Source organism: Papio anubis, chromosome 9 (genome assembly GCF_008728515.1).
Source record: "Papio anubis isolate 15944 chromosome 9, Panubis1.0, whole genome shotgun sequence".
Classification (NCBI taxonomy): domain Eukaryota; kingdom Metazoa; phylum Chordata; class Mammalia; order Primates; family Cercopithecidae; genus Papio; species Papio anubis.
This window is the reverse complement of record NC_044984.1, coordinates 73799480-73826880: the sequence shown is the minus strand read 5'-3', so window position 1 is coordinate 73826880 and position 27401 is coordinate 73799480. Positions and strand designations below refer to the sequence as shown.

General features: G+C 38.9%; 1 protein-coding gene across 8 annotated transcripts in view; it reads right to left on the bottom strand.

Annotated features, from left to right (window-relative positions):
• Positions 1-4495: 4495 nt before the first annotated feature.
• SYT1 (synaptotagmin 1) overlaps positions 4496-27401 on the bottom strand; it is a 587652-nt gene continuing 564746 nt past the window's right edge. For all 8 annotated transcript variants that reach the window (XM_017946030.3, XM_017946032.3, XM_017946031.3 and 5 more), the window contains 2 exons: positions 12612-12745; positions 4496-7580 (listed from right to left, as the gene is read on the bottom strand). In XM_017946030.3, the coding sequence (XP_017801519.2) occupies positions 7374-7580; positions 12612-12745 (341 nt within the window). In that variant the 3' untranslated portion in view covers positions 4496-7373. The remainder of the gene's footprint in view (positions 7581-12611; positions 12746-27401) is intronic.

Below are 27401 nucleotides of genomic sequence, written 5' to 3'. Positions count from 1 at the left end.
ACACATATGGTGTACACACACTGTGACATTGGAAATAAAATCACCCTAGGGTATTACAAATAATATATTAATAATTATTATAATAAATATTAATCGATATTATTCGTAATATCCAAGGGAGATGTTGCTCTTAATATCACATGGGGTGTACTTCCAGTTATATTATTTGTAATATCCTACTGAGATGTTACACCTAATGTCACAGTGTACATGCAGTGATATTATTCATAGTATCCTACTGAGAGGTTACTCCTAATGTCACAGTGGCTGTACACCTTGTGATATTATTGGTAATATCGTAGGGAGATGTTACACCTAATGTCACAGTAGGTGTACACACTGTGAATTTATTCAAAATATTCTAGGAAAACGTTGTTCCTAATTCCAAGTTAGATATTACAAAGGATTGTACACTCCCCCGCAATATGGTGAGTAATGTCACCTTCTCCCCCACTGGATATTACAAACCATATCACAGGGGGGATATTATCACCCTCTCCTGCCCGGTGACAGGGCAAGATCCTGTCTCAAAAAAAAAAAAATCCGTGAAAACGTACAGCAAGTGATTGATTTTCCGGTCAGTAAATAGGAAAGTAAGTGGAAATTTTCAGATAATTGAAAGGTGGTATACACTTTTACAATTTCCTTTCTAATAGTGTTTTTTTAGTAAAAGGAGGAATGACCAGGATGCTGTTATCACCTGAGTTTGTCCCTCCTCTTGGGGCTCGTGGTATGCCAGGAGCCAAAGTGTAGCTGTTTGCTGTTTTTGTCTGCCCGGTATCTACTTTTCTTTTTTGTTAACATCATATTTATTTTCTTTTGAGGAGCTATTTTCCCCTTCTCTCTTTGCCTCTGGGTCTACAGACATGGCCTACTTTTGGCTGAAGTAAATACTTTATCATCATCTGGCTATGGTGATTGCTTTAAGAACACGTGACCCAGGCATACAAGTCAGGTTTGGGAATTTTGGTGGTATAATTGTGAAACAAACACTGCCTGCAAGCCTGCTAAGCTGGAAGAGTATGTGTGAAGCTGCTAAGGGTCATCCCTGTTGCTACATGGAGACATAGTAGCTTGGCAATGAAGTCAGTACTAAGGATAGCAGAGTTTATGGGGAAGGAGGAGAAAAAGAGAGAAAAGGATGACATTGTTTGTGGCTTTTGATCCAGCTGTTCCTAAAAGTAATCACCCATCTTGAACTTCCTGGTTAGGTGAGCTGATGGTTTATCTCCCTCCCTCCTCTTTTACCTTTCTTTCTGTCTTTTTTCCTTAACACAACTTGATTTAGATTTCTTCCTTTTGCAACTCAAACATTCTTACCTATAAAAGGTGTCGACACTTTGTTGCAGAGTCCAGAGGAGTAGGAAGTTGACAGAGTTAAAGTGGACAGCTGAAAAGGAAGTGAGTCCCAACTTGCTAAGTATAAAATACCTCTTAACCTTGTGTGTGCCCTGGTAGGGGCAAGAATATTTTGCACAGGGGACAGGCTTGGCTGGCAGGATAGTTACTGTCAAGGAAAGATGAATGTGACAACTTTGGGGATATTCATTGGTGGGAAGCAGTGAGGAGTGAAGAAATCAATATAGTTGAAATGCGGATTTTAAAATGTGTATAACAGTCAGCCCCAGAACTTAGATTACACAAATCATCAGCATGTGTGCATGGTGCTTTTGTTTCTGGGTCTCTGTTGATGGCTCCTCGTGCATAATTATGACTCTGTATGCTTTGGAAAATTTTTTTGTACATTTAGTACCAGGCTATTTCTCATTTTTATTTTCCTGCTTTTTTACCTTCTTATTCCAAAGTCACCGTGTGACTGTTTTATGGTAGAGATTTGTGTGCAGCCTAAATCAGTTGCTAGACATCAAAGAGTCATGTGCATATGTAATAAAGATGTGTTGCAGTGGGGGTGGAAGGTAACTGCAATCATGGTTGGAATTTTCAAATCTGTTAAGAGTCAACTCTGTGCATAAAAAGAATAAGAATGTGATTTCTATGCATGTTTTATCAGCTGGGGGGATGACTTGTGTGACTCAGAAACATCTGACTCCTCTGTGGGAAAAATGAAAGCACTTAAAAAGTGTTTGCAGCTGGGAACAGGTTTCCTAACGCACTGATCATTTGCTGGCTGTTCTCATTCCCGCCTTTATACTCTGCTGTATACTTGGGGGTGGGATCAGAGTCCTTGCAGACTGTTTTTCCTAGAATCCCTTACCAGCTGGTTCTGCCAATGGGAAGTACTGGCTGTAGTGGAAGGGAGGAGAGGAGAAGAGATTTTCTTCCTGCCTTGAGCTTCTATCAGTTTCCTTCTACCAATAATGAGCAGACTGGATCAGGGTTTTCCGGCAGTTCCCTCACCTCCAGGGTGGACCAGCACCTAATACACTTTTGTGGTCCTAGAATCATGGAGTCTCCATGCAAACTTCTCCAAGGTTCCAGTCCCTCCCTTCCAGTCCTGGGCTCCATGAATACTACATTCTCTATTTTCTTCTCCCAACCCTAGAGGTGCTATCTACTAATCTTTGAGTTACTTTATTTCTGCTTTGCTTTCTCAGCTCTCCCTATACAGCCAGTTTCCTATGTTACATTCTCTCCCTGAAATATGTGAGATGGTTTTGTTTTCCTGGCTAATAAATATCTTTAATATATTTGCATTAGACGTTCAAACCTTTTGGGAAAATGACATTGAAAAAGGATGAAGCAAGTTTTTTTTTTTTTGATAATTCATTAAGAAATATTCTTTAAATAGTTTTAGATCAAATTTCAAGAGCATTTTAAGAAACAGAATCCTCACCATTGAAAACCAAACGATTGTGATTGTTTAATGCTGATTTTTTTTTAAAATTTCTAACCCGAGTTGTGCCTTAAGTTTCCTTTTATAAACTTAGATTTTTGAACCCTTTGCCAACAACTTCCTCACAGTATATAGTTATTAAGCGATCTTTCCCGTGGTTGTCTTAGCAGTTTAGGTTTAGTTCCTATTTTTATTTGGCCATGACTGATAGTACTGATTGAAGGAAGTGTGATGTAGCCAGCCCTCAAAGACTCCATCATGAATACACTTGTCAAGTGAGATACATTTTGCAGAAGTCTTGCTCACTCCCTGACTTGGATGACTCCTGCCAGTTCCTTTAGTACTTCGCTCGCTGTATTATCCTCTCTAGAAAACTCTTTGATATCTCCTCCCCAAAGAATGTGTTGTGGGATAGGATCCCCAGGATATAGATTCTGAGATGAAGCTGTACAGGAAGGGGTTTTATTGGAGGGCGTGCTCTCAGGAGCAACACCTGCAAAGCAGTGAAGAAAACCAACAGGGCAGAGAAAGAAGTTGAACTGCAGTGCAGTGGCAAAAGCAGTCTCCACTAACCCCTGGGGCTACGATTCTGAGATGGCACTTCAGAGAGATACAGAATCAGCAGCCGATTGTGGGCTGCTCCCAGGGAGGGTGCATAAACTTAGGTGAGACAGGTTCCTTCTGTGGAGCACAGAGGAACACAGCTGTCAGCTATCAGCAAGCACTACTTCTAGCAGCTGCAACAAGAGTACCTCTCTGCTGAAGGGGGATCATGGTGATACACCATGGTATCCACTACGATTGAGCCAGTAAAAGTCCTCAGGGATAGGCCAGGCACAGTGGCTCACGCCTGTAATCCCAGCACTTTGGGAGGCTGAGATGGGTGGATCACGAGGTCAGGACATGGAGACCATCCTGGCCAACATGGTGAAACCCTGTCACTACTAAAACTACAAAAATTAGCTGGGCGTGGTGGCAGGCGCCTGTAATCCCAGCTACTCGGGAGACTGAGGCAGGAGAATCACTTGAACCTGGGAGGCAGAGGTTGCTGTGAGCCAAGATCGCACCACGGCACTCCAGCCTGGCAACAGAGCGAGACTCTGTTAAAAAAAAAAAAAAAAAATCCTCAGGGACCCAACACCCTTACTTTTAAGTGCAAACACAGTGCATTGGGATGGTGTATTTACATCAGCCTAAGACTGTGGGCTCCAGCATCCAGTACAGTAGGCACTTGATAAATGTTAAATTTAGTGGAGGAAAAATGTTTACTTGTTTCCCCTAGCAATTGCAGTAGGCATAGAATCTAATGTATCATGCTGTCCTCTGAAACTGGGGTTAAAATAGTCTTGTTTTCAGTCCCATTCTGGAGAAGCTATGTGACTTGGGTTCTGGAGTGAAAACCCTGAAGGACACATGTTGGGCAAAGTGAAAAGCCTCAGAGTTTGCCAGATGAACTGATGACAAACAAGCATAGAGAAACACATGTTGAGAATGACACTGCCCGGGAACACCACACGGTCATGGCCAAATGCTCCCGGGTGTTGTCTTCCCTCCAGCCATTCTGTATTCAGATGTGACTCAGACGCTGGCATTCAGTGCAGTTTTCTTTAGCTGCTGCTGCTTCCAGGAGTCCCCCAAAGTCAGTAGGCCACTGGCTTACCACCAGAGTCAGGCAAGGAAAAGAGTGGGAAGGCAGCAACATCAACAGGAAATAAAACATTTTTATTGAATATCTGTGTAATATGTTAAGTCATTTTTAACAACAATCAGAAAACTACTGTGGAATTCACTACACAAAGTGAAACAAAATTTAAATCACCTCATCAAAAATGAAGGTAAAATACAGCTGAAGTAGTTGGCTCGCAGGCCACGAGCCATATGGCAGAAGAAAACACCCCAACATTTCTACAAGATACAGGGAAAACCCACACATAGAAACACTCAAGCAGGCAGTAAATATACACAAAGGCAACTAGGATCTTTCTAGAGCATCAGATTCTAATACTTTACACAGCTTTGTCAGAAGGGTACATGTGGCTTATCTGAGGATGAATCTTGGTCATAAAGCAGGTTCCATCACTGACTTGTAAAAGATGGCATAGTACCAACTAATTCTGTGGTGACAATCCCGTTTCTGGCAGTGTTGCAAGAGAATGCATTAGTAGTACTTTAATGCAAGAAATAATGTATATTCAGCAGCTTGAACCTGCTTGTTTTAAAGTGTGGTTTCATTGTGTACAACTTAAAGCTGAATACAGTGAAATTAAATGTTATTTGTGGTATTTAAATATTTTTTAAAAGCCAGTCAACTCCCTCTCTTTGGTAGGGTTTGGCCCTTTAAATTGGAAAGAGTCTTGTTTGAATTTTCTGTTCAAACCGTTATTTAATTTCACATTCTGACTTGTGTGTATTTTCTATTGCCTATGTGTTTAAAGAAGTATGGACCATCAGCAGACGGTGATGTTATTTTCCTTTTATCCTTTATGTCTGTGCCAATTGTAAAGCGTTTGCTGTGTCTGGCCTAAAAGGCAAAAGTGCCCCTTCTTTGATAAGGAAACAGTAACGACAGGAATTCCAGTTTTATTGGGAAACAGCCAACCCCATGTTCAAAGCCTACCATCAGCCCTTTTTGAATTCTCTTTAGTTTTTGAAAAGACATGGTGTGATATCCTGAAGACTGAACATGAGGCCAATGCTTAGTTTTCCTCCATTTTGTTTTGGTATTTGTGAAGACAAACTTTCATTTCACAGCATCGTTACTGTCTGTGGCCTGGGGATTAAAATGGGTCACAGAAGTGAATGGGAGAAAAGGCTAGATGCAGTGTGAGATAATAGGCTGCCCTTCCACGAAGTGGTTGTCTACCATAGTGGGGAAAAATATGGAATATTGCACAGTGCTTGACAAAATGCTGTGTTCCACCCCATTCTATGTATCTTCCTTGTCCTATGCATAGCTTTTCAGTTCTGGATTGGTCCTTTGTAATGAGAACTGTTTGTGCTACACACACCTTGGGCAGTGCAGTAGAAGGGAATGGCAGTATTGTTACAATATCACTACGGAATAAATTGAGTGCTATCCACTGAGGAAACTACGGGTCTAAGCACACACGGCAGTCACAGTGTTACACAGAGCAGTCCTTTAAGACTCTTATGGAATGACTAGTAGCTTCATAATAGTGCCATTTACTACATAATAACATTGAAAACGTTTAAAAACTCCTCCTAAATCAAGCATCTAGTATACGTAAGAGGTTGCTTCAGTTTTCTAGAACTTGTTCTTGGTTTGTTTCACCTTTTTTTAAAGGACAAATTAAAACTTATTTAAGTAAAAAGAGCATATAAAAAGATCACTAGCTGTCTGTTTTGGCTTAATTGAAGTGCATTCAGAACTATGGCTAATTGTTGTTGGTTTTTTTTTTTTTTTTTTTTTCATCTTTTGATGGGATTACAATACTGTCTGTTTACCACAAGGTAATTTTGTGTAATAAGCACAGATTGCTGTGTTAAAAATATCCTGCATTCCTTCTAATCTGGTTTTATATAATAAAATATTTTGTTACAAACTCTAATGTGCAAACCTTTTGGAATTACGATAGGTGTGAAATCTGGAACAGAATTCACAGGATGCACATTTTGTATAAAGGTGATAACGGAGAGCTACTTTATTCTTTTTAAATAGTCAGGCAATAGTTCATAAATGTTAACTTCTCCCCTTAGCTTCTTCTCCCCCAACCCCAAACAAATGTATGCACACCACACACACACACACACACACACACACGCACGGAACACCTTGTTGTTATTCTACAAGGAGTAATATGAAATCATTGACTCCTGTTCAGTTGCTTCCTCAAATGTAAGAGTGAAGCCATTATTTTAGCTTTGTAAATATGTACAGACAGATGCTATTCTGGTTTGTGGCTATGCTTCCTTGAGGTCAGCCTGGATGCTGCTGCTCAGATCATGCTATTTTGCCTGTGTAGGAATTCTACAAAATTGGATTCACCCACCAAGTATGTGTTGTAAGTTTATCTTGGTTCTCAAATGATTGAATAGAAAGCTCAGGTTTAAGTTGTCCTTTAAGATGTCAGTTTAACTGTACTAGTGCCTTACGAGTTGATATTTTTGCTGGAATGCAGACGATACTATATTACCATATAATATATTATCAGCTCTCCTATATCTCAGTCAATTTACATAGTTTAAAATAGAACATCTTATTAAAAACATCTAGATATACACAGATTAGGAAACACAACATACAGATACACAAACTAGAAATAAATCTTTAGCATACTGGTATATACAACAGTGTGATACAATAAATAATTTCAGTCATGCTCTATCTACACATCATATTGCTTAAAAGAAGAGTAGATTTGGAGGGCAGTGGTATGATGAAGGACTTAGGGGCTCTCTACATTTAAATCTGTGCAAATTAAAACAGGATTCGAAGTACCACTGAATTGTGTTAAGAATGCATGGCTGGAAAAATGAAAGGACCCATATTACTGAGGTATTTACAGATACTGGCTAAAGAGCACTATATGGGCAAATGCAGAAAGGCTTCTTCTTTCCTTTACTTCTTGACGGCCAGCATGGCATCGACTTCCTCCTCTACCTGCAGGGTGTGCCACTGGGCAATAGGTCGCCTGGGGTTGGCCAGCATATCTGACCAGTGTCGCAGCTCCGCGCCGGTGCTGTTGTAGCCCACAAAGACTTTGCCGATGGCATCGTTCTTGCCAATCTTGTCATAGTCCAAAACAGTTACCACCACCTGCACTTTCTGAAAGAAGACATGAAACGAATATGAATCATCTAGCTCTAGAGATAAGGCCCGACTATAAAGCTTCCTTGAGCACTAAAGAATTGGAAATAAAAGAATCAGTCTCCAAGCACTAGGATGAGGATGAAAATGACTTGAATGTAGAAACTTGAGTCCAAATTTCCTTTTTCCGTTACTATATCATAATTGTCACCATCATCATCTTACTACTCAAACGTTAATTTTTATTATATATGTTGCACTGTCTTTTACATGAATGAACTCAGTTACTTCTCATAATAGATCCTATTAATATTGCCGTTATACGGATAAGGATGCTTGAAGCTCTGAGAAGTTAGATAACCTGTCTGAGGTTGTTTAAGGAATGAGTTGTTTGGTTTTCAGAGCCTATGCTGTAAACCTCCGTGCCATGGGGTCTGTGTCAACTTGTGCTAACCTCTAAATTCATTTGCTTCCGTTGTCTCATCAGTGAAAGTTCTGGCATTGGTGTTCAGGCCACTCTATTTGATTACAATTCCCAAGGCAACCATGTGCAATAATCCAATTTCAAGGGGGGACAGCATGTTACAAAAAAATTAATGTAGAATTTCAACTAATCATATGACTGTGAGCATAAAACATGACATTATAGTGAAAGTCTTTAAAAACTAGTAATAAAGATTTTTTTTCTCATCCATACATTCTCTTAGTAAACATTTACTGAGTAACTACTATGTATCTGGCATTGATATCAAATGTAAATATCATTTTAGGCTACATAGGATTTACTTCAATGATTCCATCAGATTTTGAAAGTTTATTTGATAACTTCCTTTTCTGAATGATTAAACTGATGAAAGCAAACCTGTACTATTATGGTATAAAAGATACACTTTTTAAAAGCACATTTCAGTTCTACTTTCTGAGTAATTAATTTACTTAGCAGAATATGTGATGGTTTCAATCTAACAGCTGAGTGTAAGGATAAGAGTTTAAAATAAATGGAATATATAACATTTATTGCCAGAGTTAAAAGTAGCAGAAAATATAATTATAAAAGCTAGGGCCAGATGAAGAGCCAGCTGAGTTAGAGCCCTTTAGTGGACTTTATATGCTGAAGACTGATTTATTATATTAATGAAATGAGAAATGTCATTGATATACAGCTTCAGAACAGAGAAAGCAATCACTTCTGAAAGTGGAATTTAGAATGTAAAATGCAACACATTGGCAATAAAAGAGACAAACTTCCCTGGGAGTGATTCCATTGTTAAAGGAATTAACTATCCACTGGGTAGTTTCTGGAAGCAAGAAGAGGGCTATATTGATTCTTAGAACTTGTCCTAAGCAAACTTATCAGGAAGCATCATATTGTAATGAATGGGGCGGGGCACATGATACACAAAGGCAACAGAAGTTTTTAGAGTTTGATTATTCCACTTAGGAATGCATTGATTAGTAGCATTCAAGACAAAATATCCTTGTGAAGCCTTTGGATTGATGTTTCCAGCTGCGTATGTAGTTTATTTCTACATTTGGGGGAGGAAGTCTGACATTTTCACATGCATTTGGAAATTCGCGTATTTTGCTTCTTTCATAATACATTTCATAGGGATAGAGAAAGACAGAAGAACAGGCAGATTGTCTTATAACCTCAGGATAAGGGAAACTTAAACCCCTATTTTAGCATGTGAAATACTCAATTATTTTTTTCTAGGAAAAGGTAAAGACTAGAAAAGTTGCCACCTATAAAAAAAGGAAAAAAAAGGAACAAACTGACTCAAGGAGTAGAGAAAGAGGGATACAGCCAAAGGAATGCTCATTGTTTCCATGTCTAATGTACTCTGTATTGGGCTTAGTTTCTGTCTGTCCTGACAAAATGTTATTGCCTCTGAAATGCTGCCCCAGAAATCTAACCTATGTGTTATTTCTCATGTGCTTCACTTTCGATATATTTGCATTTTCTGCAGTTTGTAGTTGAAAAGGATATTTATTTTAAAGGCATAGAATTGTAGCTCAATGGGAGTTTTCATCTCAGTGCCTTGCTTTATACTATTTAGTGAAATTAAAAAAATTAAATGCCAGGAGGTGTTAGTTTCCATAGGAATAAGGTCTTAGAACTTCGAGTTCACTGAAGAAATATTGCAAATAAACTGTTGGAAGAAATTGATGTTTTGAGGGTTTGTGAGTGGGTCCAAAGCAAGGGGCCCACTGGTTCAGGCTAGCGAACAAGTTATTGGGAAGAGGGAACCGGTGTCCTCTGCATTTACTTATATAACAGATATTGAAAATAAATAAGTATGTATAATTTTGACACCATGGGAAAATTTATATGATAAATGTTGTATTTAAAACTATTAACCAATATGAAGATGGTAGAGTTATTGGTTATTTTTGGTCATTTAAGACGCCCTATACTACACAGTAGCTACCAGCCACATCTAGCTGTATCCATTTAAATTTAATACATGGAAGTTAAATAACGTTCCTTGGTCAAATTAGTGACTGAGGTACTCATTTGCCACCTGTGGCTACCATATTATTGGACAGCATGGATGACAGAATATTTCAATCGTCATAAAATTCTATTAGACAGCACTGATTTGTATACTGATTTAATCTTATGGTTAGATCCATTTTCTAATAAAATGCTAACTTGAAAAAGAGAGGACATTAGCATGTGAATAATAATGATGATGATGATAGGACCGTTTACTGTGTGTTCCTATGTATTGGGCGCTGTTCCAAGTGCTTTTATTGCATAATCTCACTTTGACAAGGACTCTTATCATTCCTACTTTATAGATAAAGAAACTCTAAGCCTCAGTTTTTTTACATATAAAATTGGGATAATAACAATAGTACTTTTCTCACAAAGTTCTTCTAAGGATGAAATAAGATTACATACATAAAGTGGTTAACTTGGACCTAGGCATATTTTTTTAATATATATATATATGTCTTTGGATTAATGTTTCTATGAAGAAAGCTAATATAATAGCTATACTTATTTTATATATGTATATATTATATAGCTATACTTATATATATAAAATATATATTTTATAAAATAAGGTAGCTATATTAGTTTTCTTCATGGAATAAAGCTGTGATTCATTCATAAGATACTGTCTTCTAAGAATAGATTAAAGGTAAATGAAGACACAACTGGGCCTATTAAGGGTGGTATGGCACTATTCACAACAGCCAACATATGGAATTAACCTAGGTGTCCAACAACAGATGAATGGATAAATAAAATGTGGCACGTATACACAATGGACTATGATTCGGCCATAAAAAAGAATGAATCCTGTCATTTGTGGCAGTGGATGAAACTGGCAGACACTATGTTAAGTGAAATAAGCCAGGAACAGAAAGTTAAACACTGTATGTTCTTACTCATGTGGAAGCTAAAGAAAAGTTGATATCATAGAAATAAAAGGTAGAACAAAGGATACTAAAGACTGGGAACGGGAAGATAGGGAGAGATTTGTTTAAGGATACAAAATCACAGCTACATAGGAGGAATGAGTTCTAGTGTTCTGTACCACTATAGGATGGCTATAGTTAACAATAATATATGATATAATTTCAAATAGCTACAAGTAGGATATTGAATGTTCCCAAACCAAATGATAAATGTTGGAGATGATAAATATGCTAACTACTCTGATTTGATTACAATACATTATATATATGAAAACATTACTATGTGCCCCATGAATATGTACAACTACTATTTGGCAACTAAAATAAATAAAATAAAATACTAAAGAATATTTGTTATTGCGGAACTTTAGAAGGTTCTTCGTTGTAGGTTTGATGTCTGCTCTTTGTTTCTCCTTCAAGTTATGGGCAAACTTTTACATCACTGAAAATATACACCTGTGCCAATTATTGAATAAAATGTAATAACAGTGTTGTTTCATGCAGTTTGACTCTATGATGCCCATTAAAGATTTGCGAGAAATGGCCCAAAATTATTGGATATGAACTTTAGATTCTTTTTTTTTTTTTTTTGAGACGGAGTCTCGCTGTGTCTCCCAGGCTGGAGTGCAGTGGCGTGATCTCGGCTCACTGCAAGCTCCGCCTCCCGGGTTCACGCCATTCTCGTACCTCAGCCTCCCGAGTAGCTGGGACTACAGGCGCCCGCCACCTCGCCCGGCTAGCTTTTTGTATTTTTTAGTAGAGACGGGGTTTCACCGTGTTAGCTAGGATGGTCTCGATCTCCTGACCTCGTGATCCGCCCGTCTCGGCCTCCCAAAGTGCTGGGATTACAGGCTTGAGCCACCGCGCCCGGCCGAACTTTAGATTCTTATAGGCTAACTATGGAGATGGGGTGAGAAAATGTAAATATTTTTAAAAACCCCTAAATGATAAGGTTGCATGTTATCGTTGTGGCTACATGTAGCAACTTAATTTGAACATGTTAACTACAAGGACATTTAATAGAATATTTCCCATCATAATTATTGTCTGGCAAATTAAGTTTCTATTTTTACTAAAATGGCCATCCATTCCAACTCAGACACAGGAAGCTGAATTTAAATAATTGAAAATACAACTTTAGCCTAATTTTTCTATTGTTAATCATCTTTTAATAAAGACTCAATATGCGGCATATTTAGCATCAACCAAAAATATTTCTCTTGTCACTATTTTTTGCTCTAAAGATCTGATGAGGGGACTTATTTATGGTCTGGGAGTAAATAGTGAAAGCTCGTGTTTTTCTCTGGGCTTTTTAACTTTTATAGATGCACTTTTTGAGTGAGCAGAATTATTCTGTTGATTTTCTTTTTCCTACTTGCTTTTCCTCTTTTTCCACTCAACACAGTGCCAGCTGTTTTGGGCTGATGAGTCAGCACATCCTGCACTGTATATTTTATCCTATCCTTCTTGATGTAGCTCAAGCATCAAATGTGCATGGGAGAAAGAATGGCAGTTCTAATGAAGGCATGTGCGCTGGTAACTTACAAGGTCTGTGTGTATAATTTATGTGGTCTGAAGGAATGAAATTGAGTGGGAAGACAAAATTATGTTTGACATTACCTGGATTTGTTCAAAAGGTACTTCAAAGCTGAATGACTCATTGTAGTAGGGGTTAAGTGTGTTCTTTTTAATTGTTGTCTTTTTCTTCTTCAGCCTCTTACCATTCTGCATCAGGTGAATCTTCACATAAGGATCTGAATGAAAAACAGGAAAGAAACTTTAGGAGATCAGAGACACATATTTTAGATTATAATTTAGCTTGTAAAAGAACTAAGTATTTCCCATGGGTAAATAATTATATAGCATGTGTTTAGTATTTTTTAAATTCAGTAATTTTTTATTGAAATATTTTAAGTAACCTATGGGGCATGCTTTTTGCATGACAGCTCACTATTTATAGTTTGATTTAGAAGATGAGAGTAGCAGTATGCTGGTAAACCAGCTCTTTGGGGAAGAAAAAAGTCTTAACATGTAGCATTTTCCTATGTCTATGGTATTTGTATATATACTCCAACCGAGGCCAATGTCAAGCCACTAAGCTTAACAATTGGCTTGCAAAATCCCTGAAAAATTAACAGTTCACTCTTGTGAGCTGGCGAAGGGCTTGCCTGCAGCACAACCCTGTATGAGAATAAAACTCTTAACAGAGAGAGGACAAAAGAACCATTTTATTCATTCATTTATTAATTTACTCAATCAATATTAGTTGAATACCTATGATGTGATAGGCACTGTTAGGCCCTAGGAATATAGCCTCAACACAACGGACTATCCCTGTCTTCACAATGAAGTTTCAGACTGTGGGGAAAAATATACTAAGTTTATATAGAAACAAAAGACATGAAATTACAAGTTGACAAGAGTGCTCTGTAAGAAAAAAGCAGAGTAGAAATAATATAGGAAATACCAAGGATGATATGGTGAGTAGTAAAGCAGATAGGGAATTTAGGTTTTAGTTTGCTCTGGTAAGGCATCTGTGGAAGTAACATTTAAGCTGAGATGTGAAGGTTGAAGGGTAAGATCAGGCCAACTGAGCCTAAATACTCCTAGGTAGAGAAGAACTTCAAGTGTTTGAGGAAAAGAGAAGAGACCGGTACATACTGAAGCAATGGGAAAAGGAGCATAAAGATCCCCTGAGCAGTTTCCCTAAAGCCTCATTAGGCAAAGATTAATAAGTCACTGCAGGGGCAAGACAATTTCCATTTACAGCTCCCATTCCTAATGGATGAATGTTGTACCTTCAGGTCACTAGAAACCAATGCTCACGGTTGAAAGGAAAATCTCTACTGTTTTTCTTAAACATTTTTCCATTTCATATGTAACGCATGTTCATTATAGAAAAAATATCAGAAAGCAATGATGACCAAAAAGAAAAAAAATTTAAATCTAGGATTTTACTTCCCTAAAATAACTACTGCTAAGCCTTTCAAATTTTCTTTTCTCTCTCTCGGAACATGTAGAGCTGGGAGAAACTTTCCAGATGATCTGGTCTAATGCCACCTATTTTTAGAAGAGAAAACTGCAGATGAAAAAAGGGTATTTTTATCTTCCCCCCCCCTTCCCCAGTAGAACATAATTCCTAAGGGACAGACACTTTGTCTGTTATATTCACTATTTGAATTTGCTAAAACAGTGCCTGGCACATATTCAGTTTTTGTTGAATAAGTGGAACTTATTTAGGGCCTCAGTCTGGGTCTTCAGACTCCCATTCCTGTCTTTTTCCCACTACCCCAAAGCCTACATTACTAGGATACATGTTGTTAGGAGATTTTTAAAAATGTGACATCCAGTCCAGGGGATCATAATGAAGATTTTCATCAAAATTAAGAATATCTTTAAAAACCAGGCCTAGAGATATGAAACCAGCTCCATAAACTAAAGAGATGATCAGTTAAAAAAAAATAATCCACTGTAAACAGTTGTAAATGGAGGCAAAAAATGTCACTGATAATTCATGTTACTGTTTACAGCCAACTGATTTTTGGTTCACACACAGTTGATTTTTGGTTCAGAGACCTTGTTTGTTTTATAAAGTTCCCTAGCTCCCCCATCCAACTCCTTGCAATTTTATAAAGATAGTCATGTCTCCAGTTGTTCTTTGGCACTGATGCAATACATGTATATACTGTATATGCCTCCTGTGTTCATGTGTTGAAACTTTATCAACCTAATTGAGGCATAGATTTTCTCAAGAGAAGCACTCTGAGTATCTACTGATTAATTTAACACAATAAGTGATGAGAAAAAACCTTGCACATCAGCCATTTCAGTAAGCAAATTAAAAACCCAACAGGATAGTTTCAGATTTTGCTAAAAGCTCTGACATGATGTTATTAATGCCTTGGGGAGAATAGGGTGATTTTAATAAGGTTGATCAGGAAAGTCCTCATTGAGAAGGCAACGTTTTCGCCGAGAACCAAAAGACAAGAAAGAACCAGTCATTTCGCTGTATGGTGGATGCTGGTACCAGCCAGAAGGAGCAGTACCTGCAAAGGCCCTACATAGCACCTCCTTCTGCATGTTTGAGAAACAATAGAAGGCAGGGGGAAGAGAGGTAGATGGTGAGGTCAATTAACTTAGGACTTGCTGATCTGTTGCTTTTGTAAGTAGAGGGTGCCAGTTCTGATGATTTAGATGTATTCTACAATTTCATGATACATAAAAAAGAGAACAGAGAGTTGGGGGCCGGGTGCAGTGGCTCATACCTGTAATCCCAGCACTTTGGGAGGCCAACGCAGGTAGATCACCTGAGGTTAGGTGTTTGAGACCAGCCTGACTAACATGGTGAAACCTCATCTCTACCAAAAATACAAAAATTAGCTGGGTGTGGTGGTGCACACCTGTGATCCCAGCTACTCCAGAGGCTGAGGCAGGAGAATCGCTTGAACCAAGGAGGCGGAGGTTGCAGTGAGCCAAGATCATGCCACTGCATTCCAGCCTGGGCAGCAGAGCCAGAGTCTCAAAACAACAACAAAAACGAACAAACAAACAAAACCAGAGGGCTGAAAGCGGAGCAGGTTTGGAACTGCTATAAACGGGAAGTCTTGGTCTTTGCCTTTGCAGATTGACCCTGGCACAGGTACCAAAGCACTTACTTTGCAGGCAAAATTCCCATCTTAATCAAAACAAAAGCTGGAAGAAACTTAGAGTTCTTTATCAGCTTTTGTGCCTGGATAAGTCTAGACTATATGTTATGTACCTGGATGGGCACATTTGAGCATCTACTTAGCCCAACAATCTGAAGTCTTAGATTGCTTCTCCATTTCCTCCAGTCTTGATTGCCAAGGAGCTAAGTGTCTTTTAGTTCTTCCATCGTACTGAAGTCTTGTCCTGAACGTGGGTCCCTTTAGCGATATCCCTAATCTCTTGCCTAGCTTGTTCATAACTTTTTCTGAGATCTAGACCTTACTCCTCCATCCCCAGCTACTGACTGAGTCCTCTAAATGGAAATACACCCATCTATGAGTCACATTTGTGCTTTAAGAACACACTTTTGAAAATTCTAAAGCAAAGATTACCTCTCCTACAAAATAGGCCACTGGATAATTGAATTTTTTCTGTTTTAGGGGTTGTTCTGCAAAGCAAAATCCTTGTCAGTTTGTTGGTGGCTTAGAAGTCCTCGTGATTGCACAACAAAACAAAATTTTATGGAAATAATAAAATAAGATGTAATGAAACTCACAAATATTGCTCTTGCTTTTCCTGAGTACGGCTGCTGGACACCATGCATAACATCTAAACATTCACTAGGTTTTTTGAAACATGTAAATAGCATAGGAAACCTGCAACCAAAAAGTTGGGCTACTGTCTCTAGGCATTCTGTATCTCTGCAACTGTATGGATTCATTCTGTTCCCCAAAACAAGAACTCATGGAAACCTTCATCATCTAAATACTGACACCCCGTCTTCAATGATCATTTAGATAATCCTTGTTGCTAATGGAATAGATGCAGGATGTGGGACACTTCACTTCTTTTGTTTGTTTAACTTATCTTAAAAAAGTAGTTGAGTCCTTTTTTTTTTGACATGGAGTGTCGCTTTGTCACCCAGGCTGCAGTGCAGTGGCACGGTCTTGGCTCACTGCAACTTCTACCTCCCGGGTTCAAGCGATTTTCCCTCCTCAGCCTCCCAAGTAGCTGGGATTACAGGCACATGCCTAGCTAATTTTTGTATTTTCAGTAGAGATGGAGTTTCACCATGTTGGCCAGGCTGGTCTTGAACTCCTGACCTCAAGTGATCTGCCCACCTCGTCCTCCCCAAATGCTGGGATTACAGGAGTGAGCCACTGCGCCCAGCCAGAAAGGCTGTTTTTTTTTTGTTTTTTTTTTTTTTTTAAAGAATTCAAACCAGTCTATCCTGACTCTAAACCTGCTGCTCTTTGTGATATGTCAGAGAGACAATTTAGTGCAGTGTTTACAAGTACAGACTCTACAGCCAGTCTAACTTGGATCTTGGCTCTGCTTTTTTCTAGCTGTGTGGTCTTGGAGAAGTTATTTCACCTCTTTGTGGCATAACTCCTTCAACTGTAAAATAGTGAAAATGATAATGCCTAGCTCATAAAGCTGTTAAAATTAAATTGAGTTACCACATGGAAAGTGATTCAAAGTGTGGCTGGCACATTTCATTGTTAATTATTACTATGGTTTTATGAAAGGGCTAACATCGAAGTCAGCATCTGTGAATCAGACTCTCCTTCAACTCACTTTGCTGAATTGGTAACCACCATTAGCTACTGGGAAAAAGTCTTCCCATTTGCTGCACAAGTAAGCCAAGCTATCCCAGTCCCAGTTTATTTCTGGAAAGAAGCATACCCACTCTAAACAACTGGTTCGTTTTGAAGAATGTCATCATGTATGAGATGAAAGACAAAGGGAGCATTTCTTTCATTACCACCTATATGAGGTGGTCTCACGGTGTGAGATGGGAAACTGATTCAACATCCCGTATGGTTTGCTCCCATTTCTGACATCAATAGATCAAATCACACACAGCTGAAAAGTTAAACTCAGAGTTCCAAATGGAATCTTATTACTGAGGCTGGAGGATAGTGTGAATCAAAACTGATTTACTGAGCTTCTTTCCAGATTCTGAGGCCAGCTAATGTTGATACACTTAGCTATATTATGCCTGGAGTATCTACTTTCCTTATTCTGCTGAAAATGAGGAATTAGAGAAAAGGAATCCCTCAGGCTTCAGATTTGTTGTTCTTAGAGATGTGGTAGTATGTATTGGTTGTTGGAGTGAGGTAATATCCATACCTCCTCCCTTGCTTTTTCTCTTGACTCCTTTCTGCTCTGAGAAAATTTTATAGTCTGTTTTCTTCTTTCTGGTTTCCGCTTAGCTGTACAACTACTCTCCACCCCAAACTTTTTCCTACTCAGAATGAGGAATAGGAAGTCACTGTGTTAAAGCTACAGTGATATGACTTAGCGAATCAAATTGTTCCTCAGCTCCAAGACAGTGGAGACCTGGAACACTGACTATGCCATGTGAGAGGGAAGCAGAGGATCCTAGCATGGTGACCAGATGACTACTTTGGTCTCACTAGCTATTTTCAGGGATGAGGCTATAGACCTTGTTTGACTGGTTTTGTAATTACCTGATCAGCTTCAGTCTATGAACAACTCTACAGATGAACTAGCCATTCTACAACTCTGCCAAATGGGCAGCCCCTTCTGAATACAATTCATGAGGTAGACACCTGTGGCCTGGTGCCATTCTTTTTTGTTCATTTAGTCCATGTTCTGGCATTAACTTTGAGTGAAACATAGATCTCTCATATTAATTGGTAGGAGTTTCATTTCTGAAGGGTTCCTTCCAGCAACCAGTACCTAGCAGGTTAATCTAGCCCTGATGCTCCAATATCTAGCTCTAAGTGGCATGAACTATCACCTCCACCTAGTCCTTCAGGCATGGCATTCCATCCTACTTGCCTCCATCAGTATACCCTGGATACAATGAATCTGCCATCTTTTTTTGGTCAGGGAGCAAGAGGAGATGATATATAATATACAGACATATATGGTATATGAGGTATGCCTGTTTCCTGGCTGTTCCAATTACTGTTCTTCTCCATCACCCACCATGCTATACAAAGGTTTGGTTGGTTTGATGACTTCAACAGTGTGGAGGGAATAGACATAAGGAATTCGGATGTGGATCAACAGGCACCCCAGAAATTCTCTCTTTTCCAGATAATCCCTGATCCCACCTTTGCTGGCATTTCCACAGTACCCTTCCTGCTAAACTCTCCTTTGCTCCCTTCTTTTTCTCTCTTTGAGCATGAGATGATCCTCCTTTATTCTCTCCCATCCCTTCCTCTGCCCCAAGATGTTCAAGAGCATGTTCTTATGAGTATATCACATTTGACATGATTTTAACACATGTTTGATAGGATTTTTCTCTGCACCCCTTTTCTCAGACACTCTACAATGCAACCTATGCTTCCGAGATTATTGCTACCTCTGTTGAAACAAAATTTCTGACCACAGAATCTGGCACTGGAATGCAATGTCTTCACCAACACTGTTGTTAGAGGCACAGTTTCAACATGTGGAGCTATATCCCAAACAAGTAATATAAAGTAAACTTGGAGGAAGACTTTGGAACTTGGTACAAAATCCAGTAAGTGATTTTTCTCCAATTATAGGGACCCCAATGGGCAAGCTTTGCAGAAATCTAAATGCAGCCCATGTGCTATAAGGCCACAACCACCTTAACTCTTCTCTTATCCTGCAGACAGAGACCTACTGAGCTCATTCCTTTTCTTTTAAGCCTGTCCTTGTGCCATTATTCCAACCTCATAAACCTAAAAATTTGAAGCCATATTTGATTCTTTCTTCTCTACCTCCCATGCCAATTTACCTTCACATTGTTTCTCTGGTTATTTCTCTCTTTCTAACCCACTACCACGTCTCAAGATCAGAAATCCAATTCTCCTGCAGTAATGCCCTCAATTTCAAAGCATTCTTCATATAATTATTAAAGCTATATTTGATCATACTATCCTCCTCATTAAAACTCTTTAGTGGCTTGTGGACTAAAAAGTCTGAACTCCACCATGCATTCACAGCCCCGTCCTGACTTATTGTCATATCTCTACAAACCCTATGCTGTACTCATGGTAGACACTTACTATTCCTCAAGGAGAATTTTAAATACTGTGTCTTTGAAGTGACTGTCTTTCAGCCTGAAATGCCCTTTCTTTCTTTCCTCATCTAAAGCTTAGTTTAAAAGTCACCTCTTCCCTGAAGATTTTACTAATGATTTCCTCAGTTTGAACCTTCAGACAAATCTTCCTTTGCCCTGCAGTATTTTCTTTTGTACTACCGTAAAGTACATATCTCTTTCTTTTCTGGTATTGGAGGACTCCTGTGCTAATCTAATAACTTAAAAATATTAGATTCTTATGGGAAAATATGTTTTGAATTCAGAACTGTTGGCTTTGAGATGAACTTTGGAAAGGCTATTCACTTCTAAAATCAGAGCTTCCACCATCACTATTCCATACCCTACTTTAATACCCCAGAATGTTATCACCATCCCCCTCTTCTCAGGCAGTTCTAATCTCAAATTATGCTAACTTCCTAGAAATATAATTGCCAAACAGCTGGCTGTAAGCAATGATCCTTTTGTGTGAGATATAAAGGAGCCACTGAATGCTTTTTGTATTTACAATGAGAACTAGAAAGTAGCAGTTCAAAGCCAAATAATGCAAGATGCCTGCAGTTTTCATTTTGGTAATTTTGCATAATTATACTGCCTTTTTTTTTTTAACTACTACAGTGACCGCAGGCTCCTGTGACCATGGCCTTTCCATTTCAACCACAGTTCTCTTGATAAGAAATAGCCTCATTTCTGCTGTTTTATTCAATCCCTTTTCAGCCAGTACCCAGCTTCTGAGTATCTTCAGGTATTATTGCTTTTATCCTTTTTTCTTTGGATAATGTTCACTATTTTCAACTTACAGTGTTGGATAAAGATGGTAACACTGGTATCAATTAGGGCTCTGAACTTCAAGTGACCGAAAAACCTATTCCAAATTGTTTAAATTGTAAAAGTAACTTACTGACTAATATGATAGAAAGCTTCAAAAGTACGGCTGTGTGGACGAGATTTTGAATTGTCCCCTGAAATTCATTTTCCCTCATTTTTTAGCAATAGAGTCCCTGAAGTTTGACCTGGGCAAAAGTTCACCCAGCTAGAAATATTTCTCCCAGACTTTTATCTGGGAGATACACAGTCAGAAGACTGTTATCTTCTGACTCTTACATGGAAGTGATATGTGTAACCTCCATAGATATCCTTAAAGCAGGGGTTCTTGGTGGGGGGCTGTTTTCCTGCCCAGACAGCTGGCAATGTCTGAGACATTTTTGATTGTCATTACTTGGAGAGAGGGATGCTACGGGCATCTAGGCAGTAGAGGCCAGGGATTCTGCTAAACATACAATATACAAGACAACCCCAAACAGAAAATAATGACCAGGCCCAAAAATGTCAACAGAACTTAGATTGATAAGCCCTACATTAGAATAAGCTTCTTGCCCTCCACTATTCCTTTCTTTTTTCTTGTAACTGAAACAAGGCTGTGATGGGAGGGTGGTGAAGCATCACCGGCTTTGCAACCTGAAGACAATACCCTCGCAGAACAGCAGAACAACAAGATAGGAAGATCCTGGGTCCCTAACTGACCCCGTGACTGCAAACTGCCTATCAGTCTTGGCTAGCCACATAGTTATGAGGTAGATAAAAGGAGACATAAGGAAAATAAAAAGTTTAGCAGGGCGCGGGTGCTCACACCTGTAATCCCAGCTCTTAGGGAGGCAGAGGCGGGAGGATAACTTGAGCCCAGAAGTTCGAGACCTGCCTGGGCAATATAGCAAGATCTCATTCTCCACCGAAAGAAAAAAAAAAGACAAAAAAAGAATTTAAAAAGGAAATTTTATCTTTTTCAGTCTCTGTAACTTAGAATCTCTTTGTTACAGCAGTTTGGTCTGTTCCCTATCTAATACAAATCTAACAGTATCAGCAAGGCCCCAGCCATTGTCTTCCAGCCATTCTAGGCTTTCCTCTTATGGATGCAAATGACTGCACCAGCTACAAGTCTTATATCATCACACTATACCACCCAAGGGAAAAGACAGTCTACATCCAGAATTTCCAGGGAAGGTCCTAAGTGTATTCTGATTGGACTAACATAGATGAAATACTTATTCTATATTAATCCCCATGTCTAAAAGAATGTGATGAGCTAAGTTGAGTTCTGTGTCTATCTTTAAATCATTAGGAAGGCCAGGCAGACCTACCTCTGGAATTGGGGGTAAGCTCAATTTTATTCTAAGCACAAGGCTAGAGTAGGACAGGGTGGTTCCTCAAGCAGAAGCCAGAAGGCTCTAGCCAAAAGAAGGGAGGATGGAAGGTGGGCGGCAACCAACCAATGTTTATAGTTTCTCAACCTAGAGTCACTAGAATACCATCTCTGCCTAAACTTTAAGTGTGTGCCTGCACTCATTTGCAGAGAGACATCCTCCTCCCACATTAGATCAAATTCCTAGGCAAGAGCCATCAGGCACTTGTATGAAGTGGTCCAGTAGTAACAGAGACAGAGTTAAAACATAATAAATTTAACATTCAGAGTTTCTCTGCCAACTGTAGGTTTTCTTGTTCACTTATTGAGTAAGCCTTAGTTCATCAGTAAGCCAATCATTTAATAGTATACAAATAATTAAGTAGTAATAAGGCTCACGGAGCAAACAATTTCTATTTCTACCACTGGCAGTTTCAACACATTTACTTAAGGGTGTCTTTATAAATAATTTACGAGTACTTAGAGAAGACTACATTAAAGCATTTTTAAGTGTCTTTATAGTTTAAAATGTCTATATAGAATAAAATACTCCCTGTAATGCTTTTGTAAGGATGCAGCATTAAAAATATATTCTGGGAAAATGTTCTATGTAAACACACAATTCAAAAATGAATTTACATTAGTTAAGTGCAGGGTTTGCGAGACGAAAACAACATTATGCAAGTGACTACCACAGAGAAAATCAACTCCATTTTAATGAGACAGATCATAAAATAGCAAAGGCTGATTTAGTTCATTAATGGTGGCAGAGTGCTTTGAAATGGATAAAAAACATAAATGCAAACTGTTATTATTACGAATTAAATGGAAAGCATTTTTCTTAGTGGTGGGGGAAACCATTGAATTCCAACAGTCATTTCCAACATTGGCAAATGGACTGCATGTGACTGCCAGCTTCTTGACTAAAAATGTAGAGACGCATATACAAAAGCTGGAAAACAAGAATATGGCAAAGAAAGAGTTCTCAGGTGGGGCATGGTTATGGGCAGGTGAAATATCAGTGTGAGGGCTGGAGCACCACCTTTAGTAGAGGGCAAGTACATTATGTTTGTATAATCTGGATCTTTCTGTTCAGATTTTATGGTGAAATTCTTCATGTATAAGGCAAACCTGTTTCTCCTTTTATTTGGAAAATATTTCAGGAAGGGCAGACACATGAGAGGAGGAATAGTAGTAATAATGCCTGATTATTTCTAGATGACTGCAAAGAGCTTGGTGGAATGACTGAGGATAAACTGTTTGTATGAGCTGATTAACAAAGACAAAGACAAAAACAAGTCAAATGATTCAGTAATGCAAACAAAATTACAAGTGGTAAATTTGACTTCATTTTTTTTTTTTTTTGAGATGCAGGCTTAGCCTCTTATTTACATCAGATGAAAGGTCACTAGCGAGATTTTTCTTTAAAAATAATTCAGCATTTCTAATTGATGAAATAATATCAGTAACATTGTTACTTGGTAACATTGCTGCTAGGATTTTAAAAAATGTACATGTAATATGACGAATTAATGCTACTTCTTATCCACATAGAGACAGTCTCCAGACACTTTAACATGAGTACAAAATGAAAATAATTTGAGAATAGAGGGTATCTTATACATCATATGACTACATGGGGTTCATGCTCTTCAGTGGGATTACTCAGGCTCACTCAGTTCTACAGTTGGTTTGGCCAGAATCAATTTTACTTTCATTAACTCTCTATTCCTTGAATGCACTTGCTTTAAAATATCTGCAGGTTTTTAAAACATTCTGCCGTTGAAGAATTAGGCGGTGTATGGACTGAGATAATCTTAGGATAACTGAGGGAGAGACCTGGAAATGCTTCTAAAAAGTGAAAAAATCACTCTCATTTCCTCATTTTGAACTATTTCTAGTACTTTTCAATGTTTTGGGTTTATTTCCTAGGGGGTTGGGTAATGGCTTCTAAGTTTTCTTAGCTGAAAACGTTTCAGTGCTTCTTTCTTTGCTTAAAAAAGAAAATCAGGCCAGGCTTGGTGGCTTACGCTTGTAATCACAGCACTTTGGGAGGCCAAGGCGGGTGGATCATGAGGTCAAGAGTTTGAAACCAGCCTGGCCAACATGGTGAAACCCTGTCTCTACTAAGAACACAAAAGTTAGCCAGGCTTGGTGGTACATGCCTGTAATCCCAGCTACTCGGGAGGCTGAGCCAGGAGAATTGCTTGAAACCTGGGAGGCGGAGGTTGCAGTGAGCTGAGATTGTGCCACTGCACTCCAGCCTGGGTGACATAGCAAGACTCCCTCTCAAAAAAAAAAAAAAAAAAAAAAAAAGGAAAGAAACTTTTTTTTTGGGAATTTCTTTCCCTGTGCTACCCCCTTCGTATCCTTAAGTGACTCTGTTGAGCCTATGGACTTGGAAGAGGATGAACAATGCACTATTTTCTCCCATTAGAAAAAGTGATAAAAGGACAGAAGACCAAACACCGCATGTTCTCACTCATAAGTGGGAATTGAACAATGAGAACACATGGACACAGGGCGAGGAACATCACACACTGGGGCCTGTCATGGGGTGGGGAGAGGGGGGAGGGATACCTTTAGGAGAAATACCTAATGTAAATGACGAGTTAACAGGTGCAGCAAACCAACACGGCACATGTATACCTATGTAACAAACCTGCACGTTGTGCACATGTACTCTAAAACTCAAAGTATAATAATTAAAAAAAAAGAAAAAGTGATAATTTTTTAATACCAATAATATTTGGTTTGAAATTTTATAGTATTAATAATGTAGGCCCTTTTTTTAAAAACAGAAGCTTTGAACATGCTAGTTGGCTTATTATTAAGTTTTTATATTTCAATGTTGATTTTCCTTATCCTTCCTGAGAGATAGTTCATTTTAATTCATTGATGACCAAATGTGATTCTCTTTCATATAGCTGCAAAATTCTGTTTAAAATCAGCTGGCATACTGCACATCGAGGAGATAAATAGCTTTGCAGGAGAGATCAACTTCTAGCTTGGTAATCTAGTTTTCTTACAATATTAGAAGGAGAAAATAAAAATAAATGATGGGGCCAGGCACGGTGGCTCAAGGGCCAGGTATGGTGGCTCATGCCTATAACCCCAGCACTTTAGGATGCTGAGGCGGGGGGATCACCTGAGGTCAGGAGTTTGAGACCAGCCTTACCAACATGGTGAAACCCCATCTATACTAAAAATACAAAATTAGCCAGGCATGGTGGCACATGCCTGTAATCCCAGCTGCTTGGGAGGCTGAGGCAGAATAATTGCTTGAACCCAGGAGGCAGAGGTTGCAGTGAGCCGAGATCGCGCCATTGCACTCCAACTCCAGCCTGGGCAACAACAGCAAAACTCCATCTCAATAAATAAATAAATACATACATACATAAAAATAAAATAAACTATGGCTTTAATATTATACCATATATAGGAAAATGACATGGAGGAATATAATTCTGTGCTGATTCCACAGACTTTTATGAAGCAAATATGTGATTAAAGTCAATCATCATACATCAGTATTTCAGATCTCAGTAAAAAATACAATAATGTTTTGTATAGACTGATTTCTTTGACAAAAGAAATTTCGTTACATATGTCGCTCTATCCCTGAGAAGTGAGAGTGGGGGTATTAGTTAAATTCCTTATATAGAAAATTTGGTTTCTATGAAAAACTTTAATTCTTTGCAAGATTATAGCACCACATACTACTAAATAGTCATGGAGATGATCCAGATGAACAAATGCTGGGACTGTTTTGTTTTCCCCAGATTTTCTAGAATCGTGGGCATTCTGCCAGGCTGACATCTTTCACCTTGATAACTTCGGATGTAAGATAACTTAAATGGTGATTCCAGTTTTCTTGATATTTTCTCTTAACTTTGTGGTACAGAATTCATTCATTCATTTATTCACTCACTGACTGAGTGTCTGTTATGTGCCAGGTATTTATCTTTCAGCCAGTGTCTTGTTCAACTCCGTATCCCCATGCTTGACACAGAACCTGGTACACGGTGGGGATCCAGTCAATATTTGCTAGATACCTGAATGAACCAGTTACGTATAAATATCTACTGAACATCTCTTTTGTTGTTGTTTTGTTTTGTCTTGAGACAGAGTCTAGCTCTGTTGCCCAGGCTGGAGTGCAGTGGCACAATCATGGCTCACTGCTGCCTCAACCTCTGGGCTCAAGTGATCCTGATCCTCCCACCTCAGCCTCCCAAGTAGCTGGGACTACAGGTGCACACCACAACACCTGGCTAATTCTTTTGATTTTTAGGAGGACGAGATCTTGCTATGTTGCCTAGGCTGGTCTTGAACTCCTGAACTCAAGTGATCCTCCTGCCTTGGCCTCCCAAAGTGCTGGCATTATAGGCATGAGCCACCATGCCCAGCTTTCCTGAGCAACTCTTAGGGGCTGCAAGAGAATGAAGGCACACAGAAAACAGTAGACTCCAATTTGTTCTTTAAAGAACTTATAGTTCAATTGGGAAGAGAAGACATCAATTCCTAAAAAAGTTGTATTTAAATTCGCCCATATTTTTTGTAGTAGGAAAGATAGCCTAAGACCATGTGTGTTTTCTTGCTGAATGACTTAGGTACAGCAATAACTGTGAGAGGAATTCAGAGCAGGCGGGCGGGCACCTTTCACTCAGCTGGAAATGCTCAATTTGAATTTGAGGCTCTATAGTCAGGGAGTACAAACAAGTTTTACAGCTAGAGAGCTAAGCATTTGTTAATTCTAAACATCATCTTTCATGTTTTTTTCTCCTTCCGTCTCTACATAGAGATATACAGTTTCATAAGACATACATTCAGTGATACTCGGATAGCGTTACGCTTAGGTAGTGAGGGAAAGAGGTCGCTAGAGGGACTGTCTTCCTTTGAACTTACTTTTTCCCTTGGCTTTCTCTAGTCTTCCTGTGCATAATCAAACTCACGATTAACCTAATGTGATTTTCATAAATAGGAAATCCATATATCTTAAGATGGTTTAAATGAAATGGAATTCTCTGATATGTAGACTTTTATAAATCACAGGCTCAGACCTCCCTGTTTTACTTGCCCAGATTAACACTAAAAATCCAAGTCCATGTGCCATATATCTAATAGTGAAAAGTTATAAATTAAAAATCCAGGCTGGGCATGATGGCCTGTAATCCCCACACTTTGGGAGGCCGAGACAGGCGTATCACTTGAGGCCAGAAGTTCAAGACCAGCCTGGCTAACATGGCAAAACCCCATCTCTACTAAAATTATAAAAACTTGCCAGGCGTGGTGGTTGGTGCCTGTAGTCCCAGCTATGCGGGAGACTGAGGCAGAAGAATTGCTTGAACCTGGGAGGTGGAGGTTGCAGTGAGCCAAGATCATACCACTGCACTCCAGCCTGGGCAACAGAGCGAGACTCCGTTTCAAAAACAAACAAACAAACAAAAAATTCAAATGTTAACATATGTGATATAGTTTGAGTATTTGTCCCCTCCAAATTCCA